Raw genomic sequence first — 27849 nt, 5'->3', positions numbered from 1 at the left:
TACTGTCTTCTCTCATAAAAGTAGTTTATTCTGCTGCCACCCAAAACACTTTTCTCAAAGGGTTCTGATGTATTACAAGGTCATAAAAGAGACAAGTTGCCATCCATTGCATTTTTTGGATGCAATGCATTCTCTGCTTCCAATAAAAACTTCTCAAAGCCCAAAACACAGGTCTTCATGTCAATCAGCCCATGAAAATCAGGGTGCTCCCTGTCTTTTCCTGTAAGTTTCCAAAAGATGCCCATAACGCCTTCGTCATGGCTGTGGACCCAGTCCAGTGTAAAGTTGAGAGCCCTGTTGTGTAAGGATTTATGCGCACATTAAGGTGATGTGAATGCAGAGATGTGTGGAAATATGCCTCACTTGATATAGTTTCTTAAAATTTCATAAACACTGGAAATTTAAAAACTATTTAAGATGATTTATGGACTAGGAAGTGCAGGGTGCTCCTGAGAGAGCTCTTCAGATGCAGTTCCTCTCAAGTGGGGCTACAGTGGCCTGGCCAGGATGAACTTGCATTCTCCATATATATGCGGTCTCTGGTTTTCTGTACAGCTGTAGGTCTTCTGAGTTCTGGTGTAGCGGGCTTGCCATTCATTAGTGGTCTAGGGATGTTTGCTATTTTAATGATTCATCTGGAGAATAATGAAAAAGGGTAGGTGGGGGCTCTTTTAATGTATCATGTAATAGGTAGGAAAAAAAGAAAGATTAGAATGAAGAAGGTTAAATCTCAGTTCCTGCTGCAAATTGGCTACATTCAGTATTTTATGCATTACACAAGAATGGTGAATCCATTCTCTGTCTTATTTTAAATGTCTTTCAGGACTAACAACAAAGTCATTGCTTATTTCCTATTTATAGTTATGGTGTGGAATCAAAGACACAGCCTTTCACAGCATTTTATAACAATTTATAAATATTTTTAATAACTAATGCGTTGTTCTCTCATTCATTCACTCATGTATTCATCCAACTGCTTAAGTGGCACCTACAGTGTAACAAACAGTAACCTAGGCAGGAGAAATGCAGAGTGAAAATCCGTTCTCCCCACCTTCATGATGCACATGAAAGGACGCAGAAAGAAAAACAGTTTCAGAACTGTCCATTGCAAAAGTGCATGAAGGAAGGAAACAAGCCCTAGCTCAGGAAGGTTTCCTGGAATTAGTAGGATCCCGGGTGAGATACTAAGGACAAATTGGAATTAGCTAGAAAAAGTAAAGAAGGAGGTACAAGACAAAGAATGTGGGAGTGAAAAGTCAGAAGGGAAAGGGCCTCAGAACTCCCCCAAAAGACAGAATACACTTCAAGAACCTGAAGAAATTCAGGGAGGAAGGACAAAGAGATGAGCCAAGTGACATATCTATGACCCATCAGGAGAAGCCTGAAGGAATGTCAGTGATCTAGACTTCATCATGAGGGCATGGAAAATACTAGTATGTAGCTTGTGACAAAATCTGATTTGCATTTCAGAGAGCTCCTATGACTGAAGTATTGAATGTGAATCACAGGAGAGGAGAGATTCATAAACTAGTAGTTTTAGTTATCACAATAGTAAGAGTTAAGCATCTGATTTAGGAAGGAAATAAGGCAGCAGGGGCAGACTTCACAGGAAGAAGAGGTAAAAGTAATAGACTCTGATGACAGAAGTCAAGGCTAGGGAGCATCTGGGCAAAACACTGGGTGAGTGAAACAATAGCTCAGTCACTCGATGCCATTGCCTGGCAGACTGTGGCATAGAACAGAGTGTGAAACAAACGTTTGATAAATGGAAGAATAGTTGGATTTATTGATTGACTGACTGACTGATTGCATAAATGAACTCATTCATTAAAAGCCAGGAAACCAAGCCATAAGTAGAGATCTATACCTGTACCCCCCCAGGTACTGGGGAGGCACAGGTGCAGGGATTGCTTGCGTTCACAGATTCAAAACCAGCCTGGGCAACATAGCCAGACTTTGTGTCTAAAACAAAAATAAACAACAAAAGAAAACAATAGCTTGAAGTTTGAGAGGGGAAATTAAAACAAAGAATGGCATTGAAAAAGAAGATAAAAACACAGTTTAACAACTAAAAAATCCCTGTCTGGATTTGATATCTTTGATTTCTGAATCATCAACCTAAAGAATTTAAGTAAAAGAAACAGTAAAGTTTTGACTCAAGCAAGGAGTTTGTTGCTGTACAGAAACTGTATACACACATGTACACACAAACACACCTCAAAGTAAAACCAAATGGTTGAAAGCAAATACCACCCAAGAAATCCATGCTAAAACTCACTCTGTGTGATAAAATTTATCCCAAATTATCTAAGTGCACTACACTCATTCTTTTTTGAACTAGTATAAAGTTGAATCAGTAAAAATTTATTCAAAATTTAAAACCCAATAATATAATTTCAGGCACTGATCAACTTTTACTTATCTTAATCTTCCATAGGAAAAAGGCAATGAGTTAAAAAGACTAACATCCAACATTATGTGAAAATAGGTAAGTATTAACAGAACTTATAAATATCTAATTTTAAATATGTAAAACTAGGCTCAAATCTGATAAATCAGAGTTCATATGATTCTCTTTGTGAGCACACAAACAAATATTCATATAAGAAGAAGACACAGGCCATCTCTTGCATGAATGGCAAAAAATTGTTAATTGACAATAAATTCAAAGAAGTGAAGAATAAATCTGAGTAAGAATCATGGGAAAAAATCTTCAAAGACTGCCAACAGCTTCTTAAATAAGAACAGATTATACTATCATTAAAACCCTCTATAGGAGGGATATAAGTTCTAATTACACTGAAAATGAAGTCACCAAATCAAAACATGTGGATCTTAGCAGACATCACCAGTACATACCACTGGTTCTTCTTTTTTTTTTTTTTTTTTTTTTTTTTTTTGAGATAGGGTCTCGCTATGCAGTTCAGGCTGGCCTTGACCTCACTTTGTAGCCTAGGCTAGTCTCAGACTCACAATAATCCTCCTGTCTCAGCCTCCCGAGTGCTGGGATTACAGGCATGTGCCACCATGCTTGGCCACTATTGGCTCTTTTCCATGCGTGTGCTCTGGCCTGTCATCAGACCTAGCTCATTATCAGTATCAGCTCTCAGGATCATTGCCCCTCATGTGGCAGATCACCTTTGATCTGCCAATCCTACTGCAGTTGCTTCTGATTTGAAGCAGAAAGGGCCCAAGCAGCTTTCATCAGGCAGAGCTTGGCTTTACACTAATTTTTGTATAATTTTGTAACAAAGAGATCTTCTTTACCAATGATTTTACTTACTATTTCACAAGTCACAGTTTCCACATGACATAGATCAATAAGTGCATTGTCTCTAATTCTTTGTTTCCTTCTCAATTTTTTGCCTAGTCACTCATTCCCACCACTAAAATGAAGAACTGCATTTTTTTTTAAATTCCAATCTTTGATGTTTTCCTTCTTCGGATTTGACATCTCTAGCTGTCAAAGTATCACATCTCAGTTACCCAAGATGTTCTTTCCACCCATTGAGATGCCCCGCTTTTAAAACCTGCACCCTTCACGCCCACTGGACCAGGACTGAACCTTGACTGGTGTAGCTGCTACCTATGGAATCTATCCAATAACCCCTCTGCTTCCAGTTTTAATGACTTCTTTCCAACTGCAAGTATAGTAGTTAAAAGATTCTTCAGAGAAACAAAGCCAGTAGGAAATATACACATATACCAGCCTCTGGAATTTGGACTGTGGTTCACCACTAGCTTTTTATATATAAACAAAAAGAGATTTATTAATGCAATTGGCTCAATTATGGAGACTAAGAAGTCCTGCATTCCACTGTCTGAAAGCTGGCCGCCCAGGAAAACCAGTGTTATAAGTTGGCTCAAGTTTGAAGGCCTGAAAACTAGAGAAGCTGATGGCTGAAGGTGAAATGAGACATTTCAACTCAAGAAGGCATAGAGAAAGCAAAAGAGGTTAAATATTTCTTCCTCTGTCTTTTATTTTTTTAGGCTATCAAAAGATCAGCTGTTGCTCATCCACATTTGAGGACAGTGATCCACTTTACTGAGTCCAGCAATTCAAATCTAACGTCACCAAAAACACTCTCATACACATTCTCAGAAATGTTAAAAGGGGTACCCTGTGAACTGCCAAGGTGACTGACACACAAAGCTAACCAGCAAACCAAGAGTTGGTATCATGTGCAAAGTACCATAACACAAAAGTCAGATACAACAACCAGAGTGTTCTAAATTGTGGCCAGTTGTACGGATTGGTTGGGTTCTTACTGTACTCTGGAAAGGAACAGTAGGAGAATGAAATAAAAATAGACAAGAGATAAAAAGCTGGGATCAGGTGGAGCTCCTTTCCCTCTGAGCAGAGAAGGGGAACTGCCCAAGAACAGTAGAGCATTTATTTGTACCCTGGAGAGGTTGGTTAATTTCCACCTTGTTGCCCAGCAATCGGGTAACAAGCTACAATGGCTTTTTTACGTGCTCGAGGCACTCTGGTGTTCTCAGGCTGGCTTCGTCTTACTTTCCAGCCACTCCCAACAGGCAGTATTTAATACTGAGATGAAACATAATAGCATAGTTCCAGCACTTGAACATATGTGAAAAAATACACAGGAATACCACAACGTATGAATGATGAGCTGAAGAGAATAACAAGCTTAGGGAACTGAAATTACACACAACTTCAAATACAAGTAATAGCTACAGAATTATGCTAGAGACTTGCAATTGACATATTTCCCTGATACTTAGGATAATTTCTTAACATAACTATGACTCTATGAGGTAAAGACAAAGGAGCACAAAAAGTAAATTTCACTAGTGGCCATACAACAATAGATTGAGTTTATATAAATGAGGACAGAAATATTGGTCAGAGAGTTGTCAGAATACCATCAATTGGCCATTTCATCATTAATCACAAACATGGATTAATAAGGATATTTATCGATCACATAATAAGGATATTTATCGATCACATCAAGGTCAGTTTATATCAGTAGCTCTATATCTACATGCACATATATTGTAATGCTTCTTAATTGAGGTATTTTGTCAGCTAAAGAGACCTTTGACAATGTCTAGGGACATTTCTGTTGGTTGCAGTAGAGGGAGGTACTAGTGGCAACCAGAGGATAGAGACCAGAGATGTCACTAACCATCTTATAAGACACAGGACAGCTCTTAGAGTTAAAAAAAAAAAAAGTAAAAGAAAATATGCACCAAAATATCAATAGCGCTAAAGCACAGCAAACTTGATATGCAGCTATTGAAATCTACACAGAGGAAGAGCCCATTTTGCATGGGCTTAGTGTCAACTGAAATTTGATCCCAATGAAGAGTGAAGAAAGAGTTCCCTGCACAAGAGATTCAGAAAACCCACTGCAAAGGACAAAGGGAGCGTGCCCTGATTTCACTGCCAGGTAAAGCTGAACTCTCCATGTTACAACGGCAAGAAACCTAAGGCTTTTTTAGAAATAAAACTTTCCTTCAGTCTGCTCATCCCAAGGCAACACACTAAATGCATGATGCCTGTACCTGGACTTTTTGCCTTCTTTACAAAATCTCTCTCCCTTACTTTTCCTCTATTAATGAAACTAACACCATTTCCCTTTAAGTCCCTTCCCCTAGGGCATAGAGCAGCCCAATAAACTGCTGAATCCCAGTGATTCTGTTCCTAACCATATCTATCTCGTCCTACATATTGTCAGTGCCATCTCACTAATTTCTCTCTTCCTTTACTGTTCACAGACTCCAACAATAGGAAACACAGAATCCTGCCACATATTCTATTTTAAGCACATGTAATAAATAAAACCTGTTTCCTGATAAGCTACTTGTATTGAAGTACAGTTCTAATCATGTAAAGTGTTGTTCACAAACCTGTACTACTTCTCCATTGTCTAGTGAACAATCTGACCCCAGTGAACTCTAGTTTCAACCCTCAACTAGTCACCAGTGTTCTCTATGTGACTAATAACCCTCCTGAGCAGGCTGACCCTTCTTTGTGTGGCCACACCCCGTAGTCCCAGTCTGTGCCTTTGCCTATCCTCAGCACTCGGCCGGAACCCACGTGCCCCATGCATCTTGGTATCAGTTCCCCGAGCTACCCGGTGTTAACGTTACCTTTCCTGCTAGGTGTTTCCTGCAAATCCATGGTAGCTGTTTTTACATATCCACTGGATAGACATATCCCATCCTCTGGATGCCAGTGATTTCCAAATGCCAGTCCACAGACAAACTATTAGTGACATTTCCCCCTGCTCAGGACAAAATAATATAAATAAGAACAATGCAGTGAATGTCTCTTAAAGGTATATTTATCCATTTTATAGATATTATATTCAGGCTAACTTTCAGTATTTAAAAGAAAACCCTGTCTCTTTAATGACTAATTGTTTTTATTTTTCAAAAATCTTTATCTCTATCACATTTTTCTTCATGTTAGTAAGTAGTGAAATTTTTGTTTTCATTCCTTATGGATTTGAGGCAGCTATAATTATTATGTGAGATTATTTGCCAAAGGACTACACAAATTACCAGCAGACCGCTGTTTGCATCTCCTAATCTCCTGCACTCGGTGGTTAACTGCAGTGGACACTGGGATGCATCACTCAGATTCTGCTTCCAGGAGAGCTTGTTACCCCAGCTGCTTGAAGGGCTGTTGGCAAACAGCCTTTAGCTACCAGCCCGCTAGAAGGCCGCTTCCACTGCAGACAACCACCTCACTCAAGACCATGCTCCTTCTCAGCAGCTCATACAAACAACTAACTGTCACCCTCTTGAGAATACCATGCAGGACAATTCTAACTTCAAAGGTTTCACTGAGTGAGCCAGAACTTTCTGTTTCAACCTGTAAGTCTTCCTTTTGCTTACTCTTCCTGTCCCTTCTCTTCCCCTGGTGCAGAGCCTGTGGGAACTGCTGTACACAGCCTACTACTAAACTCCACCTCACAGGTGACTTCCTAGGAAACTGGAGAATCCCAAATTGTCCTCTTAATCTTCAGAGCCTTACACAGCATCTTGAACATATCAGATACTTGAGGCAGTGGACAGGTTAACTAAAGAAGATCCTCTTGTTTGAGTTGGGTTGGAGAAATATTAAACAGACATAGGTTAGAAGCTCATTACTTGTGTTTCTTTCACTGTGACAGTGTCATAGAAATTCTACCTTAGCACGGTTATGTCCTTATTGTGAATTTATAAGCTCACATGAGAAACAGAATTTGAGGTGTCAAAATGATATGACATCTACTTAGAAAGGATTGCGGGCTCTGAAATCAGAAACAGACTTCAGAGTACAAGAAAGAAATTATTAGAAGGATGGCAATGCTCACACATATATGAGACACAAAGGCAACATCATTTGCCCAGGACGGCACCAGAGGAACTCGCAGACACTCTCCTCAACTCTGCACCATCAGAATGAAGCAATTCCTTTTATTTTTTTATTTTTTGGTTGCAGAGTAACTCCTTTCAACTCCTCGAAATGCAAATTGCAGAGGAGAATTGTTTCTTTGTCCCGACCTGGGCCACAGGGCACCTGGATCACAAACATCAGAATCCCTGGATGGACAGTCCTCCTCAAGAGGTAGCTGCTTTGCTATGACTAAAATCAGGGTGGTGCCGACACACAATGCACACTGATGAATCCACCTGTCTTGCACAAGTGTATGAGATGACAGAGGGAAGAAACATCCTGGGACTCCTGGTCTCAGGAGGAACTGAGGATGTACTGCGACAACTGCTGCCACAGAAATGCAACCCAAAAGCCCTAGGTAGTTTCACATATCCAAAAGTGCTAAATGGGGGTGGGGATTTAGCTCAGCGGCAAAGTGCCTGCCTGGCAAGTGCAAGGTCGTGAGTTTGGTTCCCGGTACCAGAGAAAAACCAAAAATAAAACCCAAAAAACAAAACAAACAAACAAACAAAAATAGTGCCAAATAAGTAAAAAAATATTTCATTGACAGGTCTTATCCAGATGAATAGCCCAAAAGGTAGAAAACATAGATACTTAAACTATCAGTGAAACTTACAAAAATAAGGTGAGAGCAAGTTGCTTAAATTACTGAGATCAACTTTTTGCCTTTGATAATGGAAATTAAATTATAAGCCAGGTGTGGTGGTATACACTAGGAGGCTGAGGCAGGAGAATTACATGTCTACGCCCAGCCTGGGCAACTTAGTGAGACTCTGTCTAAAAATAAAAAATAAAAAAGATCTTAGGATGCAGCTCAGCATGAAGGCCCTGGGTTCAATCATGGCTAGTGCAATAAATAAATATTTTACTATAGTGTTATAATACTTATATCCTCTATAATTATAGATGGATTAAGTGGCTGCCTGGTATAAAGTTACTTATATACCCATTCCTTGAAAGTTAACCTTAACCTTACATTTTTCTAATTGAATTTATTTATAAACCTTCTGGTAGGGTTGCCAGATAAAATATAGAGCACATGGTTAAGTTTTAATTTGGGATAACATAATTTTTTAGTATAAACTGTCCCAAAAATATTGCATGGGGTAATTTATGCTAAAAATCATGTATTATTTGGAATTAAAATGTACTTAGATATCTTGCATCCCCTCCCCCTAAATCTGGCAGCCCTAATTTGCGATATGCAGCTGACATTTTTTATCACCTGGCACTCATTTGCCCTCTGCTGCCAGCCGCAGCCTCTTTTCCTTTAGGAACCTGTCTAAGCCACTACTATCATATGTGATGTGGGTGGAACTCACCCATCCTCCCAAGTTGCATGACCCTAGCTTTATCAGTCACAACAGTGTAAATATCATGCCAGAGTAACTGAGTCAGTAATGGCTACTGGACTCTGGTCAGGGCTGACACAGGTCTGAGACTGTTTTGTAGAAGGGAAGAGTGTTTGGTTTTGTTACCTTTTTCTGTGAATTTTTTGCTAAACTGATTGGTGATGAATCCTGGAGCTGCAGAGAACCAGCACACGGAGAGAGCCTGCCTGAGAATCCCGTCTGTGTAGGATAATGCTGAAAGATCAAAGAATTAAAGGCTGCGACCTCCTGATACCATTCGATCTGAAACCAGGTCTTTCTTGGACTCCACAGTTATGAGACCAATAGATTTGACTCACTTATTTTTTTAACATAAGCTACTTGCACTTAGATTTCTGCCAACTGCATTTATGAATCCCTTATCAAAGAAATTCTGAGGCAGTAAAAGACATACACAATATAGTTATTAAATGGAAAGGCAGAACCAGATGTAGGAGGATAAAATAAGCCAATCCTACAGTTTAACATAGTTTAATGATGTGTTTCATTGACTGTATGTGAAACATTTCTAAAGAGTCCACAAATAACTTTTTACTTTAATAGTTTGGTATTATTGTGATGTAATTAAAATATACCTGGCATAGCAAACTCAAATGTTCTTTTGTATGAGAACATGGCAAATGCTATAGGAGCATTATATTAAAAAAAAAAAAAAGCCCAAAACTTTTAAAGCATTGACATAGTTGGACTACTCATGCATCACATTTTGCTCTGAGTATTGTAGCACCTACCAATAGGGCAGGCAATGGGGTGTAAATAAAGTATTTTATAATTATCATCAGGAAAAAGTATGAAGCCATGCCAGTGCTTCTGGAAAGGCTATTCATTCTCTACAACTAAATTCTAAAAGAAGTATCTCATTTAGCACTTTTATGGACTGAGTATTAAGTTATATTACTTAAGAAAATGTCTGCAGCAATAGTTTTATAATCAAATGAAATAATAAATATAAAAGTGGATTTCCGATTTTTTTTCTTCGAACAACCTTCTATTAACATCAAGAGTTTTTTTAAAACATAGCAGTCTATTTAGTTCCATGAAAGACTTAATATGGTATAATCATGGAACCTTCTAGAGATCTAATTTAATCAAAAGTAAATGTAAGTTACCTACAGGCTCCAGTGGAGATCACTTCCATTGAAAACTTTTGTAAATCCTGCATAGCTTAGTGGGTTTTGAAAGTAGCAGAGTAGCAGCAGTGAGGGCCTGTGCTGTCTCAGGTGGTCTTGGAGGCCTGGCATTCCATGCAGGTAATTGAGGAAAGATTCGCATGCTTTGAAAATCAAGAGAACAAAATACAACTGTTATTATGACAGACAGAAGAAAGCTTTGTTGTTAATTTAAAGAATTCTGCAGCAACTACAATTAGGAACCTTTTATATTGTGCTGTGATATAAACACAATGTTCCTCAGAGCAGAACATAAATTGTGAGAAACCCAAATGCAGTCTTTCAATTAGGAATCATAGAATAGAAGTCGGACGGAGGGAAAATAAGAATCCAGTTTTTACAAGAACAATTAGTATGATAGAAAAACTGCAAGAGGCAAATCAGGATAAGAGCAGGAGCAGGCCTTGGAAGGCAACTCTTGGGAAGGAAATTGGAACAGTTTAAGGAAGAAACATTTAAAAATGATAATAAGTGAGATCTAAGTACCAGGATAGAGCACATCCAGAGAATAAACATCCTTGGGACAATGTTTTGTCTTACTAAGGAAGCAGGAAGAGTACATTATTTGGTATATTTAGGCATAAAATAATTTTAGTTGTAGCCTTGGTTAAGTAAGATAAAGACTCAAAGCCTCGGATCTCATTTAAATATTTAGCATTGGGTGATCCAAGCATATTTAACATAACAAGAGATAGACATTCTCAAGGCCTCTGTGTACAATAGTTTCTCAGAGCTCTAGCAATGTTCCCTTTGTTTTGCTATCCTTCCCCTTCTTTACTCTCTTCTTCTGTACGCTTCTTCAGTGAGTCAAAATTCTTACTGAGAATCTGCACTAGACAATTGTGGATCATATCCAGGAAAAATATGCATCATCGGGACATATACTTGTAAAAATACAGGAGCCATCTCATTAAATTCAAATGAAGAACAAATAATTTTACTGTACTTTAAGCTGTGATTGAACTGACTTGCCTCCAAGTTGAATCATGGGCACAGAGGAAAAAGGAAAAACCTCCTCTGGGAAATTCAGGGAAGTTGTCACAGAAATAATGAACACACAAGCTGATGATTGAAAGAAACCTCGACGACAGGTAAAGTTGGAGGAACAGAACAGAGGCCGTCCCAAACTGAGAAAATAAGGTGGGAGAAAACGTGTTGTCCCAGCAAGTGCAAGCACTACTGGTGAATTGTATAAACTGTGTGTGGTTGGGGGAGGGGAGGAGTTATCAAGGAGTGAGGTGGAAGAGTTAGGAAGTGACATATTAAAAAGCCTGATATGTCATGGTACAAACAATTAAATCTTGCCTTGCTAACAATAAGAATCCCCTGAAGAATTTTTGTTAGGGACAGATAACGTGATCAGATTCTCGCTTGCAAATGCAGAAAAAATATAGGATGAATTGGGAGCAGGTTAGAGACTGAAAACAAGGGGACTACCGAGGTGGCTAACAATGCTCGATTTAGGGTACAGGAAGAAGAGATGCGCGTGAGGTGAGGTGACGGTAGACAGCTAAGAGGAGAGACACTTGGCAGAATGTGGGGACTGAAGATTAGAGGGCGGAAACAGCATGAGAAAACATTTTAACGTTTCTAATTGTAAAAGAGCATGGGATGGTGTTTGTTATTCACTAAGATAAGCAACACTGGAAAAGGAAATATTTGAAATGAAGATCATGAGTCTAGGTCTGTATGTGATGACTTTGCAGAGTTTATCACTGTGGCTATAGTTCTAAACCTCAGGAGAAAGGTCTGGAAATCACAAAGATGGCAGTAGAAGTCATAGGCATTAACAATATCACTGTTAAATGTGCAGGATATTCTTTGATTAGAAAGCACTGAGGACACACAATGATTTGCTTATTGTTGCAAAAATGAACTGAAACCTTCCACCTGAAGATAAGAGTGTATTTGAATTGCAGGAGATCCCTATTTTTCAGTCTTGCCATGCATTGCAAAAATTAATGGGAAGTAAGGACTGTGACTGTAGTGGATTTATAACCCCCAGCTGAACTGAATGAGCCTGGTGCTGGGTGTAGGAGGCCCACCAGGGGATTGTTGCCAGCAGCATAAGAGGCAGAACTGGAGAAAGATAATGCTTTAATTACTAAGATGTTTGGTATTCGCCCATTTGTACTAGCTACACCCTGGGTTCTCACTCAATAACAGGTGACTGACATTGGTAATCGGGGCTGCAGTCCGACAGGCTGTAAGCCTCCTGATCCGAGACGTATGTCTCTCGTTTTTCTTGTCTCTCTCACTACTTTTTCTTTACATCCGCGGGCACCTCGTTCTCAGGATCTGTCAGTATAGATAGAACCACGGTTAAAGGCACAGGTTCCGCTGTCAAAAGACTTAAATCAGCTCTCTCGCTCTTGATACAAGTAGCTGCACTTAAGGAGTACTGTTAGTAATAACTTCATAAGCTGTAAAAAAAGGAAATTAAATAAGAAGATACCTAAAGTACTCAGCAAGCTAATTGGCATGTAATAAGTGCTCAAAAAGTGCTAACTTGTATTATTCTGATGAATAGGATTAATAAATTAATCTACTCTCTAAGTTTTTTTGAGACTCTTACAATATCTAAAGACAATGAGGAGCAATGATATAAACTTGGGTGGAATCAATAATTAAGATGGACAGCCACAGAGTGATTATGTAAGTGCCAGAGACAGACAACACGTGAATAGACGATGAACAGTCTTCAAAGGAGAAAATATTAAATTCTACCAAGATGGTATGTAACTAAAGTTTCTCAGGTTATTGGTGCCCTCAGTCTCTGGAATGTTGGAGGTGAAAACAAACTCATACTGCATGATTACCAAAAGACAAAGAAACAAATGGAGGCAATGAAGATAGATTACTCATTTTAGAACTTGGCTATGAAGAGGAAAGATATAGGTTAGCAACTAAACAGCCAAGGTTTGTGCATTTGTTTATTGATTTAAATTGTCTATCTTAAGAAAAGTAGTTTGTTTGGTTTTTTTTTTTGGTTTTTTTTCCGGTACTAAGAATCTAACTCACGACCTTGCGCTTGCCAGACAGGCGCTGTACCACTGAGCTAAATCCCCAGCCCCCAAGAAAGGTAGTTTTAATTTGAGAGATATTTGAGTATATCTATACTCTTATCAGAAAAAGCCAAAGGAGAAAAGTGGTTATATAAAAAAAAGGAATATCACTGGGGAACAAGGATACAGAGAAATTTAGGATACAGCAAAGCAGAAAGCTTCAAGAAGGGCAAGATGTAAAGGCCCAGTGAGCCCAGAAATGCCGGCACTGAGAGATGCTTCATTTACTTTTATTGTCACTTGAGGAATTCCAGAAGTTGTCAAAAGATACTAAATTCCACACAGGCAGAGTGTGCCACCTACCATATGTTAGAGAAGCAGGGCCTAAGAAGTACCTGGCAAAAAAGTCACCACTGGGAATAAACCAGAACCAGTGACTTATGCAGCTTTAGGTATGGAAATGTTTGGTGCCAAGGGCAAATTCAGTACTGTGAGAGACGATCATTCAGAATAGAGATCACTATAAGGGCATCAACATGAAATAAAAATGTCAAGGCATGGAGGAATTTGAAGTACATGGAAATCTAGAAAATCAAAATCAGAGTAATTCCTCTGCTTGTAGAATTGTTAGAAGATTATCAATCCTTTTTAGACCCATATCATTGAACATAAAAATCCCTAACAACATTTAAAAACAGAATTAAGCAATATATAAAAAGGACAGTACATCATTGTCAATTGTAGTTTATCGCAGGGGTACAAGATTGTTTCGATATTTAAAAATTAGCGTATTTCATCACATTATATCAACAGACTAAAAAGAAAAGAAGTATGTGAGCTTATCTAATAGATACAGAAAAAGCATTTCACAAAATTTATCATTCATCTATAAGGAAAACTCTCAACAAGTCAAAGATAGACAAGAACTTCAACTTGATAAAAATCATCTAGTAGCATACTTAATGATGAACAAGAGAGTAGAAAACACATAAACTACAGCGAAAATCAATGATACGAAGAGATCGTCCTTTTAAATGGTCAGTGAATTAATAGTTTTAAAGACACAATTTTTTGTTTTACCTAAGTGTGCTAGTTAGGGCGGAGGTGCACCTTGATTGGCTTTGGGACTGGTCCCGGGGTAGGTAGAGCACACTTCTAGGTATACCTGGAAGGGTCACAGAAGTGTCACATCAGGGGTCTATATCTTGTTTCTCTCCCCCTCCTCTGTGGTACGGTTTCCCTACTGTGCTTCCTGTCTGCCATGAACTAAGCAGTTTTTCTCTACCACGCCTTTCCATCATGATGTTTTTGTCTTGGAGCCAGCTAACTGCGGCCCAAAATGCAGCCCAAAAAAGCTCCCCTCCTTAAGTTATGGGTGTCAGGTATTTTGTCCCAGCGAAGGGAAAACTAACTAATACACTGAAATATTAAGAAAATGCTTTCCACTGCAAAGTGATTAAATGTACACCATAATTTTTTAAACTTGGTTTATTACTTTTTGAAATTTGATCCAAGAGTTTAATTGTAAGATGAGTTTGTAATATACTGTACTTCATTTTAGTAGTTATAGCTGAAAAGGATACTATAAAAATACATATACAATAGAAGTTGGGCATTAGTTTTCCTTATTCAAGTGTGATGCTTATGTTTCTAATCTGATCCACCTGTACTGCATTTGTTGAAATTTTGAAAGTAAATTTCTTGTAAACTGAGAAGTGTTTCCATATTTTTGCTCAGTATAAAATACACTAAACTTTTTATTTGGAAAAAATTTAAACAGATTGTTTCAAAGTATTTAAGCTGAGGAACACAAGTTTTTATAAATAACAGACTTTATTATTCTTTCTGAGTTTTAAAAATCACATCATGATGGACCAAATGCCAAATGACTATTAAAAATATGCATTGGATAATATAAATTTCTTTTGAAAAATAGCTACTTCCTCACTGAAGTTTAAAAACCTAGAGGGACATATTAAGTATGTCTCTTTTTTTTCTTCTTCAAAAATACCTGAGAGCTATTTGTTGTTACCATAAAATCAGCACAGTTGAACAGCTGTCTGTCTTGAGAAGTAAATAAATGAAATTCTAAGTTCAAACATTTCTTTAAGAAACTTACAATAAGATAACCACTGAGACTCTTTGTTATAAATTATTTTCATGGTTATCTTCTACCCTATCACAAAGCACTTTAAGTACTATACTTCACAAATTACTAGTTTAGCAACCATGAATTAAATAAGTTTCAATTCTGGCTATCTCAGTTCTATACCTGTTCATGACAGATCCTTTTAGAATTATCACGGAGTGTCTCTGCATACCAGGTTGTGTTCTGAGGCAAGAGTTTGTTGTTTTTACTGGTTAATTTACCCACTGCTCTTTCACAGTTCCCCAGTTCCTCATACCTTTATTATTTGCTGGAGAAAACTATGCTGTTTCTTTAAGGGTTGACAAATTTCTGTAAAGGGCCAGATAGTAAATACTTTATAAGGTTTTGTAGGTCATAAGCTTTCTGTTGCAACTACTTAAACCTACTGTTTGTTGACCCTTGCCTTTGAGAAGCATCTAGTAAGGCTTTCTAGACTCAGTAGATTCTTGACCCTAATAGCCAGAGACAATAACACAACTCTCTGTTGTTTGATCCTAGTGTCTCATCTGAGAATATGAGAATTCACTTTTCCTTTCCTCATCAAAGCGCATAGCCAATACTACACAACTGAATTGTCCTGAAGTTCTATTACCCGCAACAACCCTCATGGTGAAAATTTCAGAATCACCTATGGTTTTCAGGGACAAACAACAGAAACCGACTGAAGACAACAAAGTAAAAGGGCATTTATTAGAAGGCTATAATGAGACTCACAGGTCAGCTCATTTTTCATCTTGGGCCATCTTCCTATTCCATTTGATACCATACTAGTTCACTGCATAAAGTAACATCAGGGTGCAATGACTTGTACAGCAGGAAGTTGCATACATACTAGGTTCTTCTTCATATAAATGATTGGCAGGGAAATATAGGAAATAAATATAAATATAGATATAAATGCATCAAATACAGGAGTCTGGTACTTTAGGAATATGGGAGAGGCAATGTTTTGAGGCACACAAAAACATCTTCCAAATAAAGGATAATTTACTATTCTTTCCACATCTTCTCAGTTGCAATGGGGCTTGGTGGGTGTATTTAGAGGACTATAGCAATAGATCCAATTATGTCCTTCCTTTCAACTCCCTTCCATCCCCTGCCCAGTGATCACAAAACTGCTACCTTGGAATGGAGCCAAAAGCAAAAAGCAGCTCTGGGTTAGTAAAGGCTGAAGCAAAGTGGTCTCTCAATAGACCATGATAACACATAAAATCCAGCAGTGCTTGGAGAAGCTGAGGAAGACTGTAATGTTGTATGGACTTGCATTAAAACAGGAAATTGTGACATGGTGACATTCTTCTCATGTGTGTCAGAGCACTGCACTGTGCACGTGTGCAGATACCATCATCGTGTAGGTACTGAGTCAACATGCCAAGTCAGTTCTAACACTTACTGTGCCCTCCCTCTTTCATCCATTCCAAGTCCCGGCCTAGTGATATATTAGCAACACATTACATTTAAGTGTGAAATAGGCGTATACTTTAATTTTTAAACTACTTGTTCAAATCAGTTAAAATATTGTCTCAGTAAGGACATTTTACTTGTAGTTAATAGAAAACCTCTGGAAAAAGCCGAAGAGGAATTTATGTAGGATAATATACAAAGGGCAATCAAAAATAGGGTGAATGTTTATATTTTTAAAAGTTTATTAGAATAAAAGGCACATTGCCCTTAATCCCCTTCAAAAATCCTCCCCCTCACTTTAAACACACTTATTCCACTGTTCCTGCCACTTTCTGAAGCAGTTGTGAAACGCGGTGTGATTTCTGGCTCTTCCTCAAAGTCAAAACTACCATGTAGAGTATTTGAATCAGTTCAGGACCTCAAAGCAACAATGATCATACAACTAAAGGCACTTATGAAAAAAGACTTCCAGAACTGCTTCAGAAAGTGAAAGAATTATGGGATAAGTGTGTTTGAAGAGAGGGAGAGTGTTTTGAGGAGTAATGATGACAATATATCTTTTACTGTAGTAAGTTTTAATTTAAATACTGTATTTTTTCAATCTCACTTCATACTTTTTCCCAGAACCCAAGAGTAGGAAATAAAACTGGGCCTTCCAAAAATCTAAACTAAGAACTGGAAAACTAGCAGGACAACCGGCTCCTTTCCCTTGAATATCTTTCTACGGGGAGAGTGAACAACATCACCCATCTCTGCCTCCCTCTATAAATTTATTTTATTCTTTTTTCTGTCTAAAAATTGTTTTCTCTTCTTTCATATGCATATAATCACCACTCCACATTTCCTCAAGCTTACATGTCCTAACCTACTGAGTTAGAAGAGGCTAACATGTAGAGTGCATGAATCCCAGCTCAGGAGACAAATTTGATTGGTCAGGATGAGGTTAGATGTTCACCCCCACTCAGAGCTTCTGTGACCAGCAGGCAAAGTCATGAAATATAAATGTGGCTACTGTTGCAAGAGATCATGAATATGTGCTTTAAAGAAGACCAGGTGTCTATCATAAGAAAATATAAAACAATAAAAATCACATGTGGAATTTTATCAACAAATTATTTAAGAGCTAGTAATAAACAGAAACTATGGGAAAAGTACAGTCATGAGGAAATGAATTTGAAATCAGGACAGACATGCTGTATTCCTGAATGACATACCATCACTGGGAATTTAGAAGGCCAAATATAGTCTTCCAAGGTTATTTTAGCAAATATTACTGGGGCTGCCCTTGACTGCTATTAAACATCTCCCTCCCCTGATCTGTTCTGTAGTATAAGGGCCCTGACCCCTACAGTGCATCTTTCCCAGCTTCTACATCAGCTAGCTTTGAGCTAGGTAAGCCCAAGAGGCACTGGTAGGATGGTAGAGTGCTGAAGGAAGAGAGCAGGTAGGAAATTTCTCCCTTCGCTTCTCTCTGGGTATATTCGCTCCTCCGTAGTGCTACTAAATATCTTCTGCTAGATGATTCTGGCTCTGCCTTCTCCCTTTGTTCAGCCTCAAAATTCCAGTCATTTTCATGCATTGCTAATCTCTGGGTTTGCTCATGGTCTCTATTTGGCTTTTTAGCATAATTATCATCTATGAAAGCAAATCCCTGCATTGAATTTATTTAAGTATTTAAAGTATTCTCTGATTTCTTGGTGTACCTTAGTCAGTACAATGACTAAGGGTTTTTGATACCAAAGTTTCTCTAATGTCTCAGGCCCTACAGAATTAGAGTTGAAGGCAAGAATCTAAACCCAAACCCAAGAGAAGCCTCCAGTGCTTTCAAGAAAAACATCCATACTATTTCTTACCTATTTCCAAGTTGCAAGTGAAATCAAGATTCAGGGATGATCAGGCAGAGAAAAAAATGATTAGTAGATTTTAAGAAAAAGACAGTTGTATTCCAGTATTACTTTTCTTAAACAGTTGTTAGTACTGGTATCCTTGTGCTGCTGAGAAGTTGGTGGACCCATCGCTTGCAGCTTAGGTTTCCATGCTGTCACTAGTCTATTCAATGCTTTTGTAGAAATTAGCAAAAGGTGTTCCCTCCGGGGGCTAGGGTCCACAAAGTGGCTAACAGAGGATAAACTATATTTCTACTCAAGTCTAGAAACTACTATTTGGCATATTGTGAATGCAAAGGAAAAATGGGTTTAGAACCCTTTGAGGTAAAGAAACTGCACTGTTGGCATCGCTTTTCCTCAATTTCCTGACCAGTCCATGTAGCCATTTCCAGGCTGCTGGGGGTGTTTTCTGTGAATGGCTCACAATTTCTGTCTTCGCCAGAGATTTGGCATTGCCTTCAGCTCACAGGAGCTACATTAAAACTACCTCTCCCTCTGCCCCACAGGCAGTGGCTGAGTGTGCCTATCAGTGACACACAAAAGGCTAATCTTCTCAAGACACCAGCATTCCCGTAGAGTGATTTATGCTGCAGAGCCTGATCCTTGAAGGATCAAGCTAAAAAGAATGCCCTTGAGACCATATCATTTGCATGTCAATTTTCCCTTCCTATGAGCTTCTTTCCTTCCCTTTGTTTTCCTAAAGAAACTTAATAAACTATGTAGGCCTGATCCCACTATCAGATTCTACTTCTAAAGGATCTGATCCAATACAAGTACTGAACATGATTCATTTACAAATACTAGTGAAGGACAAATAGGTTCTGGAGAAAAACGGTAAACAATAAGTCATATTCATTAATCTAGCATGAAGATTTGGGGATCCAATTTTAAATAATATTCAAATAACATTCAAGTATTCAATCTTAAATAATATTCAAATATCTCTGATGAGATAGTATAATCTTCAGAACTGAGCAGAAAGTAAGAAAATGAGTTATAAATCTTGTTCAGCTCTCCATTTAATCTTTGTGTTATATATGTTTATATGTACAGAGTATATACTAATATAGCTGAGTAGTTTGACTTAACATTCTTGAAAATCTTTTATGTGGGTGACCCTTAAGTTTTAGCTCTATTCAGTACAAATATTTACTGAGCAACCATTATGCTCCAGGGTTGGAGTAGGTGCTGTTTCATATATTATTGCAACTTTACTTCCTATAACAAACTCAGGAGATACTTATTATCTTCATAGTACAGATGAGACAACACAAGTACAGTGAAGTTACATAATTTGACCAATATAGAAGTAGACTTTAATCCAAGTCATTTGACTAAAATGTATTATTTTGTTAGTATTTTGCTTCCTTTCAAAGGAATTTTTAGACACCTTTATCAACAGCTATTGCTATGTAGCAAACCAAATATATGCACATATTCTTGTTTTTTTTTTTTTGTTTTTTTGTTTGTTTGTTTTTTTTTTGCCTTTGCCATTTTTAAGCATAGGTGAATGAGTTTGAACTACATAATTGCTAAGGTCCCTGTCAGTTCTAACGAAATGTTCCTAAATAAAGATAGACTCTAGAACTAAGAATAAGGAACTTATTCTAATGTGACCACTGATGCTGACTAAATTGTTTGAGTGCTCAATGATTTTCCTTATCTTTAAAAAACAACTAATAATATAATAATTGGCTATGAATGACACATCACAGGTCAGTAATTCCATAGAACCACAGTTTAACCCTTTTCTTCCTGCTCTGAAGAAATTTAGTATTTTTATGTTCAGTGAATAATTTTATTGCCATCTATTTCATCAGTCAGACTTACAGTAAAGCCAACGTATTCATTTTCATATCGCCAAAAATGTAATAGTGTAAAGATATGACATTCTTTTATGTATCACCTTTTACCCAATACTTTTTTTTAATCATGCTCAATTTTTTTAATCCCAATAACAGGATTGATTGTATAATCTTGAGCTGAAAATTACCTTAGCAATAATGAATTCATTCCTTTCATTTCACAGATGAGTAAATAGAAAGCATATACAGGTTAAGTCACTTTACTCAGATTACATGGCTACTTACTATCAGAACTCAGAACAGCTAATTTCTTGTCACCATATCAGCTCTTTTGCCAGTAAATAAAGACATTCCACCTGCAGTTGGTACCTTATCTATGTCTTAAACTGACAAGGATAAATCACAGTGGTTCATTACCAGTTACCTTTCCCAAAAAGGAATGTAATTTAGACAGTCACTGTAATACCACACTTGGAGAGTGAGAAGAAGTAGTTGTTAGTGGTGGTAAATTTAAACTCCTTGATGTCTTCTTGGAGGTTAGCTCATCAGAATCATTGAATGGGATGGGGAAGAGTTACTGAAACACAGATAAGTCTTCTCCTTAGAGTTTCTGATTCAGACTCAGGCAAGAGTAGGACCTGAGAGTTCATATTTCTAACATATTCCTAAGTAATGTTAATGCCACCACACTTCACAACTACTAGTCTATTTCCCCAGGGCCTGGGATGCCAGTCTGATTTCTTACCCTGGCTCTTGCTTTTACTCCAGTTTCTAATATGCCTGGTAATTGAACTTGCTTCCATATACTTCCTGAGTTGCTTTGCAGCCCCAAGTCAAGCTTCAACTTACTTCATTTTTTTTTTTGGCCAACATATCATGCTAAAAACTATTATTCCCAGAAATCCCTAAAAACATCACTATATTTCTTCTATCAGACTGGGCCCCTAGACACCTAATCTTACTCAGAAAATTACTTCATCCTTTAGATTTTGCTGGACAATCTTCGGGTGAAGGACAGTCATTCCTTTCTGTTTTGCTGTCAGTCACAACTCCTGCCTCTCTGTCTAACTTGTGGGCAGATCCTGTTTATTTTTTCTCTAGTGCTCTTAGAATATCATGTGCTTAGTACTGTGTGGAAGAGTTTGGACAAGGCTGTAGGTTTTCTTGAAGTGATTTTAGAGCCTACATAACGAATTTTGTACCAGTTTTAAAAATCACGTATTTTCATTTTAATCCAAAGTGATCATTTAACCTACACATATACATTAAATATTGTATAGGTTCAATGTTAAGAAGTTGTAAAGAGGGATGAAGCATGATGAGCTCTCAGAGACCCTTCAGGCTAATGAGAAAGACAAATGTTTAAAAAGTAATTTTAATTTGCAAATGCAAAAATCTATGTATCATTGGTTTTGACAAAACATTGATATATTAAAAATATTTTAATTGGGCTGGGGATTTAGCTCAGCGGCACAGCACCTGCCTGGCAAGCACAAGGTCATGAGTTTGATCTCTGGTACCGGAAAACAAAAGAAAAAAAAAAATTAATTTTCTTTAATGGATCAGCTAAACAGCTACTCATAGATAAATAATATCCAAGTATATGAACTCATGATAAAAGAATTATTGACCTTCCAAGGACAAGCAACATAGTTAACATGGGGAGAAAAATAATTGCTAGTTCTTCTAAAAGATTTTGTATGAGAACAAAAAAATGAAATAAAATTGCGTATTTCCTAGAGACAGAATGCTAAAATTCTATTATATATGTAACATGCATGCAATGAAGAGCACACTGTGTCATCATTTTGATAAAACTGGAGACCAAGTGTTACATTTTATATTGCATATTTTTGCTTTGTTCTTAAAAGGCCTGCTCCTTAGCCAATCTCCTGAAGTTCCAACTCTTAGCAATTGAATTAACCGAGTACCTTTTGAATATCTGTCCTATGTTCAGAAAACCTGATTTATGAATTGCAGATGCCTAAAGTTAAACCTGATATCACAAGCTCTCTTACAGCGAGGGCACAGATCTTTGGCATTTCCTTAATCAGGCATATATCTATAGGCAATTGTGATTTGAACATAAAATGAAAAAGCAGATGGCCTGGGGAATCCATTTTGGCAAAGGTGATAGCAGGAACATCTGGCTTTTGGAAGCTGAAGAGAGAGATTTTAGTTCTTCTTCACAACTTTAGGGCTAAATTTAGTGTCTGTGCCCCAAAATGGCAACAGCTGTGAGTTCACTGGAGCAACTCCACAAGGAAACTTGGATATAATTTCTAGCTGGATAGAGAATGAATAAAGAAGCCTGATTTGATCAACAGACACTCCAGCAAGACAATAGAAAAAAATTGAGGGAAGAAAAGTATAAGAAAATAACATACGAAAAATTTTCAGTGGTAAAGGATATGAGTTTTTAGACAAAAATGGCCTATGGAATAACTCCCACTGTGAATACAAAAAGAGATGACTGTGGTATGTCATTAAATTTCAGAATTCCACAAACAGGATGATCCTAAAAATTTTCAAAGGTAATAAAAAGTCACATACAAAATATTTTAGTCAGCTCTCTGTTACTGTAACAAAATGCCTGAGATAATCAACTTAATAAAGGAAGAGTTTTATTTTGGCTCATAATTTCAGAGGTTCCAATCTTTGGTTGCTTGGTTCTGCTGCTTTATGTATGGCACAGTATATCATGGCAGAATCACACAGCAGAGGAAGCCTATTTATTCACTGTCTGATGACTGAGAAGCAAAGGGAGAGGAAGAGGACAGGGTGTGATTCTAGGTAATATCCTCTTCAAGGGCACACCCTTCAGTGACCTAACTTCCTTCCAGTAGGCCTCACTTCCTGAAGGCCCCACCATTTTGCAGTAGTGCCACATGCTGGGGACCATACTTTCAACACGTGGCCCTTGGGAGACATTCACGATCCAAACTATAGAACAGAGGATCTGATATCAGATGTTAATGATGACATTTAAAATCAGAAATCAATGGAATAACATCATAAAATTTTGAAGGAAACTGATATTCAACGTGAAATTCCATATCTTATTAAGTCATTAGTTAACGGTGAGGCTAAATATTATGAGGTACATAAGAACTCAAAATTGCTATCTTCTATGAGTTTTTTTTTTGTTTTGTTTTGTTTTCTGGTAGCAGGAATCAAATTCACGACCTGGCGCTTGCCAGGCAGGCACTGTGCCGCGGAGCTAAATCCCCAGCCCCCTGCAGTTTTTCCTAGAAAGCCACTAAAAAATATACATTACCAAAACAGAGTATACCGAAAGAGGTAACACCCCATCCAAGAAACAGGTCTGACATAGAAAAAAAGTAAAATTTCAGGATAATAACTAAAGAAAATTCCAATTAGCAGCAATGTAGCTACAGTCCAGATTAATACAACACAATACAGGGACTTTACAGTGGTCTATAGTTGTTAAAGAATATAAGAGAAATTTAGAAAGAAAATATAATTATTGAAAAAGGACAAAAAAATTTTTAAAGGTCAAAAATGAACAAATTTTTTAAGAATGTAAAATAACTATAATGAAGTGCTTGACTCATACAATAACATTATTCTGTGTGATAGTTATTTAAACACAGATTGTGCTACAACTACACTGGGGCCAAAAGGGAGGATGTCGTAGTTTAAAAGAGATACATCCTTACCATTTATATTCAGAAGTTAATACATAATGTTTTAAATTTATCAATCAATAAACAGCAACTTGGCATACTATTTAGAAATATAGCTATAAATAGCCGAAAAAACAGCTCAAAGTAGGCTTCTGAGAAGATCAAATGGGGATAGAGAAGGGAGCTTGGAGCTTCTATGTCACTACAAATGTTAGTACTATGTGACTTTTAAAATTATGTGCAGTCATCACTTTATAAAAATACAAATTGGTTTTAAGAACATTATGTGATAGAAGATACCGTAATCTTTACCACAACACAGTGAGCAGAGTAACAGGGACATATAGCATCTTCCAATTACCCTAAATATTCCAGTTGTCTACTCACCTAAAGGTTAACCTTGAGTATTTTATAGTAAAGTAGCTGATGTGTCTCCTTTCTCATTTGGGATAATTAAACTAAAAGCCATTGAATAGTCATTAAAGTTAAAGAGTAACAGCCAAAACATCTGAAAGCAGTGCCTGGTGTTCTATAACCTCCTTAGTCCTTCAAATCACTTCCTGAACAAAGATATGTATTAGGTATCTGTAGACTAAGCCACATAGTTGTCCTAACTATCACTGGTAATCCACAAGTGTCAACAAGAATTCAGTTTTCCACTAATAGCAATAAGAAATCCAAATGAGTTATAATTAAGCTGTCTTTTCAAAAGCAATCCCCAAAAATGCTTGTACTTAAATTAAAAGATAATGTAAAACAACAAAAAAAAAGTGTGCTGGCCAAGTTTTCAAGATTTTACTTGATGAAAAATAAAACATTCAACATTTAACTTGGGAGAACATGCAACAGGACAAATTCTCGCAAGCACCACTATATGCAACATTTACATAAAAATGTGCAAAAGTATTTTACAATGCGAACACTTTGATATTACATAAGAGAAGTGACATTCATCCCCCCCTTCAGTATCCAGATTTGCTGTTGTTTCGACTCTGTAATTGAGCTCTGTGTGTCAGTACAGCAATTATGGATACAATGGCTGCTGAATGCCATAGATCCTTATGTGCTGCAACTTCCACATCCTGCACAGTGAAGGGTGTCACTGCAGGGTATATATCCAAAAAAATGTCATCTCCTCCACGAATAAAGTACCCTAATGTTTTCTATCAAAATGAGGGCTTCACTTTAAAGGACTGTAGTAAGGAAAGAGAGAGAGAGGGAGGGAGAAAGGGAGCGAAAATAAATTATAATAGATTCTAGTTAAGGCAAGAAAAATAAAAGATGTTAAATCCAAGAACTGCCTTTTTCTTTGTTGTATTTACATACATTCTGGTATGAAATATGTACATACAAAATAAAATCCCTAGTCATTTTAAGCTAGCTTACTCAGTTTAAGAAACTCAGCGGAAGAGAAACAGAATGCTCATTTCCTGGATCAAATCCAATCTCTCAAACGGGGTAAAAAGAATTTGAGATAAGAATGTAACTTGCCAAAGAAAACAGAATGAAAGATGTCTTGTGTTCTGCTCAAGACAGAATAAGACAGAAAGCACTTGCTAAAATTTTTGAAACAAATGCAGCCAGTACTTCTTGATCTCAAGATTAATGTGGGAAAAAAGCATCCTTTATGCATGGTGAGGAGGAAATCCCAAATATTGCTTATTCACAGGCTCAAAGGAGTAAGGAAATAATATTTCCAGTGAAATGTTGATGTTCACATTTTAAGAATATTAAGGAGTTGGAAAAAGTCCAGACTCTTACAAATAGGGTGGAAAATAACATAAATTGCAATTTTATAGACAAGGTACTGCACTTAAAAATTTGTGGAAAAAAAATTAGCTTAAACTGAAGGAAAAACATCTATGATGGTCATAATTTTCAATCTTCAAGTCTAAAAAAAACTAAGGGCAAAAAATCTGCATTTGGGTAAAACTTAAAATTTCTTGAAAGAAAAAAGCAATTCAAACAATGGTCTAGGCTAATAAAGGTTGTTAAATGACTGGAATACAATATTTTTCGGCATGGAAATGAGGATTCTTCATTGCATACCTACTGTTCTTTCATCTGTCATCCTATTATCCCTCTTCCAAATACCTCTTGTCTTTATTAAGTTTTGAAATCTACAAGTTTTAAGACCAGGCTGGTATTTCTAGTCAAAACCAAACCAAATCCAATCCAACACAACCCAAAAGCAACCAAAACCTGCTATTTTTGAAGCTGCTTTTATGATTTTTTTTGGTACTGGAGACTGCATCTAAGCCCTTATGCTAAGCATGCACTCTACCAACGAGTTTCTACCACTGAGTTAAGCCTCTACTCCTTCAGCATCTATTAAATACAAATTGACAGAATTCCACCTATAGATTTATGGTCTTAAGTTTTGTTATGTTGGCATACTGGGATGGAGATACATATATCTATTTGGCATAATGCATAGTTTAATCAGAAATTCTTCTAACAAAGAGATTATGTCCCAAATTCACCAGTATGAATTTGAAGTATCATATAGTTAAAAATTTTGAAAGTTTTTAAAGAATCTGGCTTAGCTAAAACACACACACATGCACACACATATAATTTTTTTTTCCAATTCAAATCTTGATTCTTCAGCGAAGAGAAAGTAGAAGAGGCCAAAGGCAAAGACGGTAAAAGACAACTAAAACTTCAGTAGCCAATATGTATCAGGGCTTCACACGGCTATTTTCCTTTACAAAGTTGAAATAGGTGTAATTATCCCGATTTACACTACACCTTTATGAAATAGAATTTTCATTTCACATGTGAGGAAACTGATACAGAGCTGTTAAGGTTATGTTAAGTCTGTTAAGGTTATGGGGCATAAGGAACTTCAACTTAGAATTTGTACCTGAAGCCTATGCTTTTGGTACTATAGTTGATACATTTAAGGGCTCTAATTACTGTCACTTCATTAAGAACTTGTAATGCTTTCTATTGTAACTGTGCTTCCAATGTATAAAAGCTGCATTTTCAATAAAATACAAACTCATTTATCAACTAGGTTTAACTATGTGATATAGAGTTATACATCACTACTGCCTTTAAAAACCTAATTATTTTATAAATCTGTCACTTTTTAAAATTCACTTTTCCCTTTAACATTATCAAACAAGTTTAATTTGGTATGTCCATATAACGAGAAGTCCCAAAGCTATACACTCTCATTTTCCTTTGTAGATTTATTCCAGCTCAGCCAATCTCATTAAGTGGTTTTACGTTTATAAATACTTTGAAAGTACACTGATAATGGCTTATCAATCTGTTTCGTTCATGAGAAATTTCTATTGTGTCATCAGAGATGGTAACATCAAATCGTTTCAGGAAAGTTTGCCTTAGACGCCTTACATTTAACGTGTAAACTCTGTTTACTGAAACATTTATTAGTAGACACGATGGTAATGTCCTCGTACACTTAAGGACAAAAGTCATACATCTTCCTAAGTCACTGCAGTCCATGTCCATGTCATTATTTCCATATTCCGAAATTGCTTTTAAGAGCTGTTTAGTATTTAACATACTCAACAATGGAGGTTGTTTTAGTTAACTTTTAAAATTCTCAAACACATAAATTAGAAAAGAATTATTGAGATTTACTTCTAAGGATTAAAGTGGGTACGGCTTTTCTGTGTCACTTCCCCAAACTAGCACGTTGAAGAAAACAAGGCCTACGGGTCTGACATAAAGAAAGGGTGGGGAAAGGAGTATTTTCCAATTCACCAGACCATAAAAGAAAGTTCTTCCAAAAAAAGGAACGGGCGTGAGGGCGGCAAACACGCTCAGCGCCGGGGCACCAGGCAGGCCTGCAGGGGCCGTCTTTTCTTTTTTCTAAGTGCGTTGCTTCGCGACGTCCATCAGGACCCCCGCCGTCACTCAGGGAGAGGCCCGCTGCTGCTCCACGCCCACAGTGCGGCAGCGGAGGGCCCAGGTCCAGCTCCGGACCGCGCCGCCCGCCGCCGCCTCC

At 37.3% G+C, this 27849-nt stretch overlaps 1 protein-coding gene and 1 long non-coding RNA gene across 3 annotated transcripts in view; one reads left to right on the top strand and one right to left on the bottom strand.

Annotated features, from left to right (window-relative positions):
• Positions 1–27834, bottom strand: LOC102016053. Of its 2 annotated transcripts, none has more exons than XR_263734.2 (5): positions 27611–27834; positions 9915–10078; positions 8893–9000; positions 6121–6254; positions 1–635 (listed from the first exon to the last, which is right to left on the bottom strand). It is a non-coding gene; the product is annotated as an uncharacterized LOC102016053 (long non-coding RNA). The 2 variants fall into 2 exon arrangements; XR_263733.2 differs by having other exon boundaries at positions 9919–10078.
• Positions 9919–27849, top strand: part of LOC106146452 — a gene marked incomplete in the record, with an annotated part of 19757 nt that continues 1826 nt past the window's right edge. The window contains 1 exon segment of the mRNA XM_013503304.1: positions 9919–10079. Within this exon segment, the coding sequence (XP_013358758.1) occupies positions 10076–10079 (4 nt within the window).

The sequence above is a fragment of the Chinchilla lanigera genome, unplaced genomic scaffold, assembly GCF_000276665.1.
Source record: "Chinchilla lanigera isolate Chin_1 unplaced genomic scaffold, ChiLan1.0 scaffold00078, whole genome shotgun sequence".
In the NCBI taxonomy this organism is placed as follows: domain Eukaryota; kingdom Metazoa; phylum Chordata; class Mammalia; order Rodentia; family Chinchillidae; genus Chinchilla; species Chinchilla lanigera.
The sequence above is the reverse complement of the archived record's forward strand: the minus strand, read 5'-3'. Positions and strand labels throughout refer to the sequence as shown.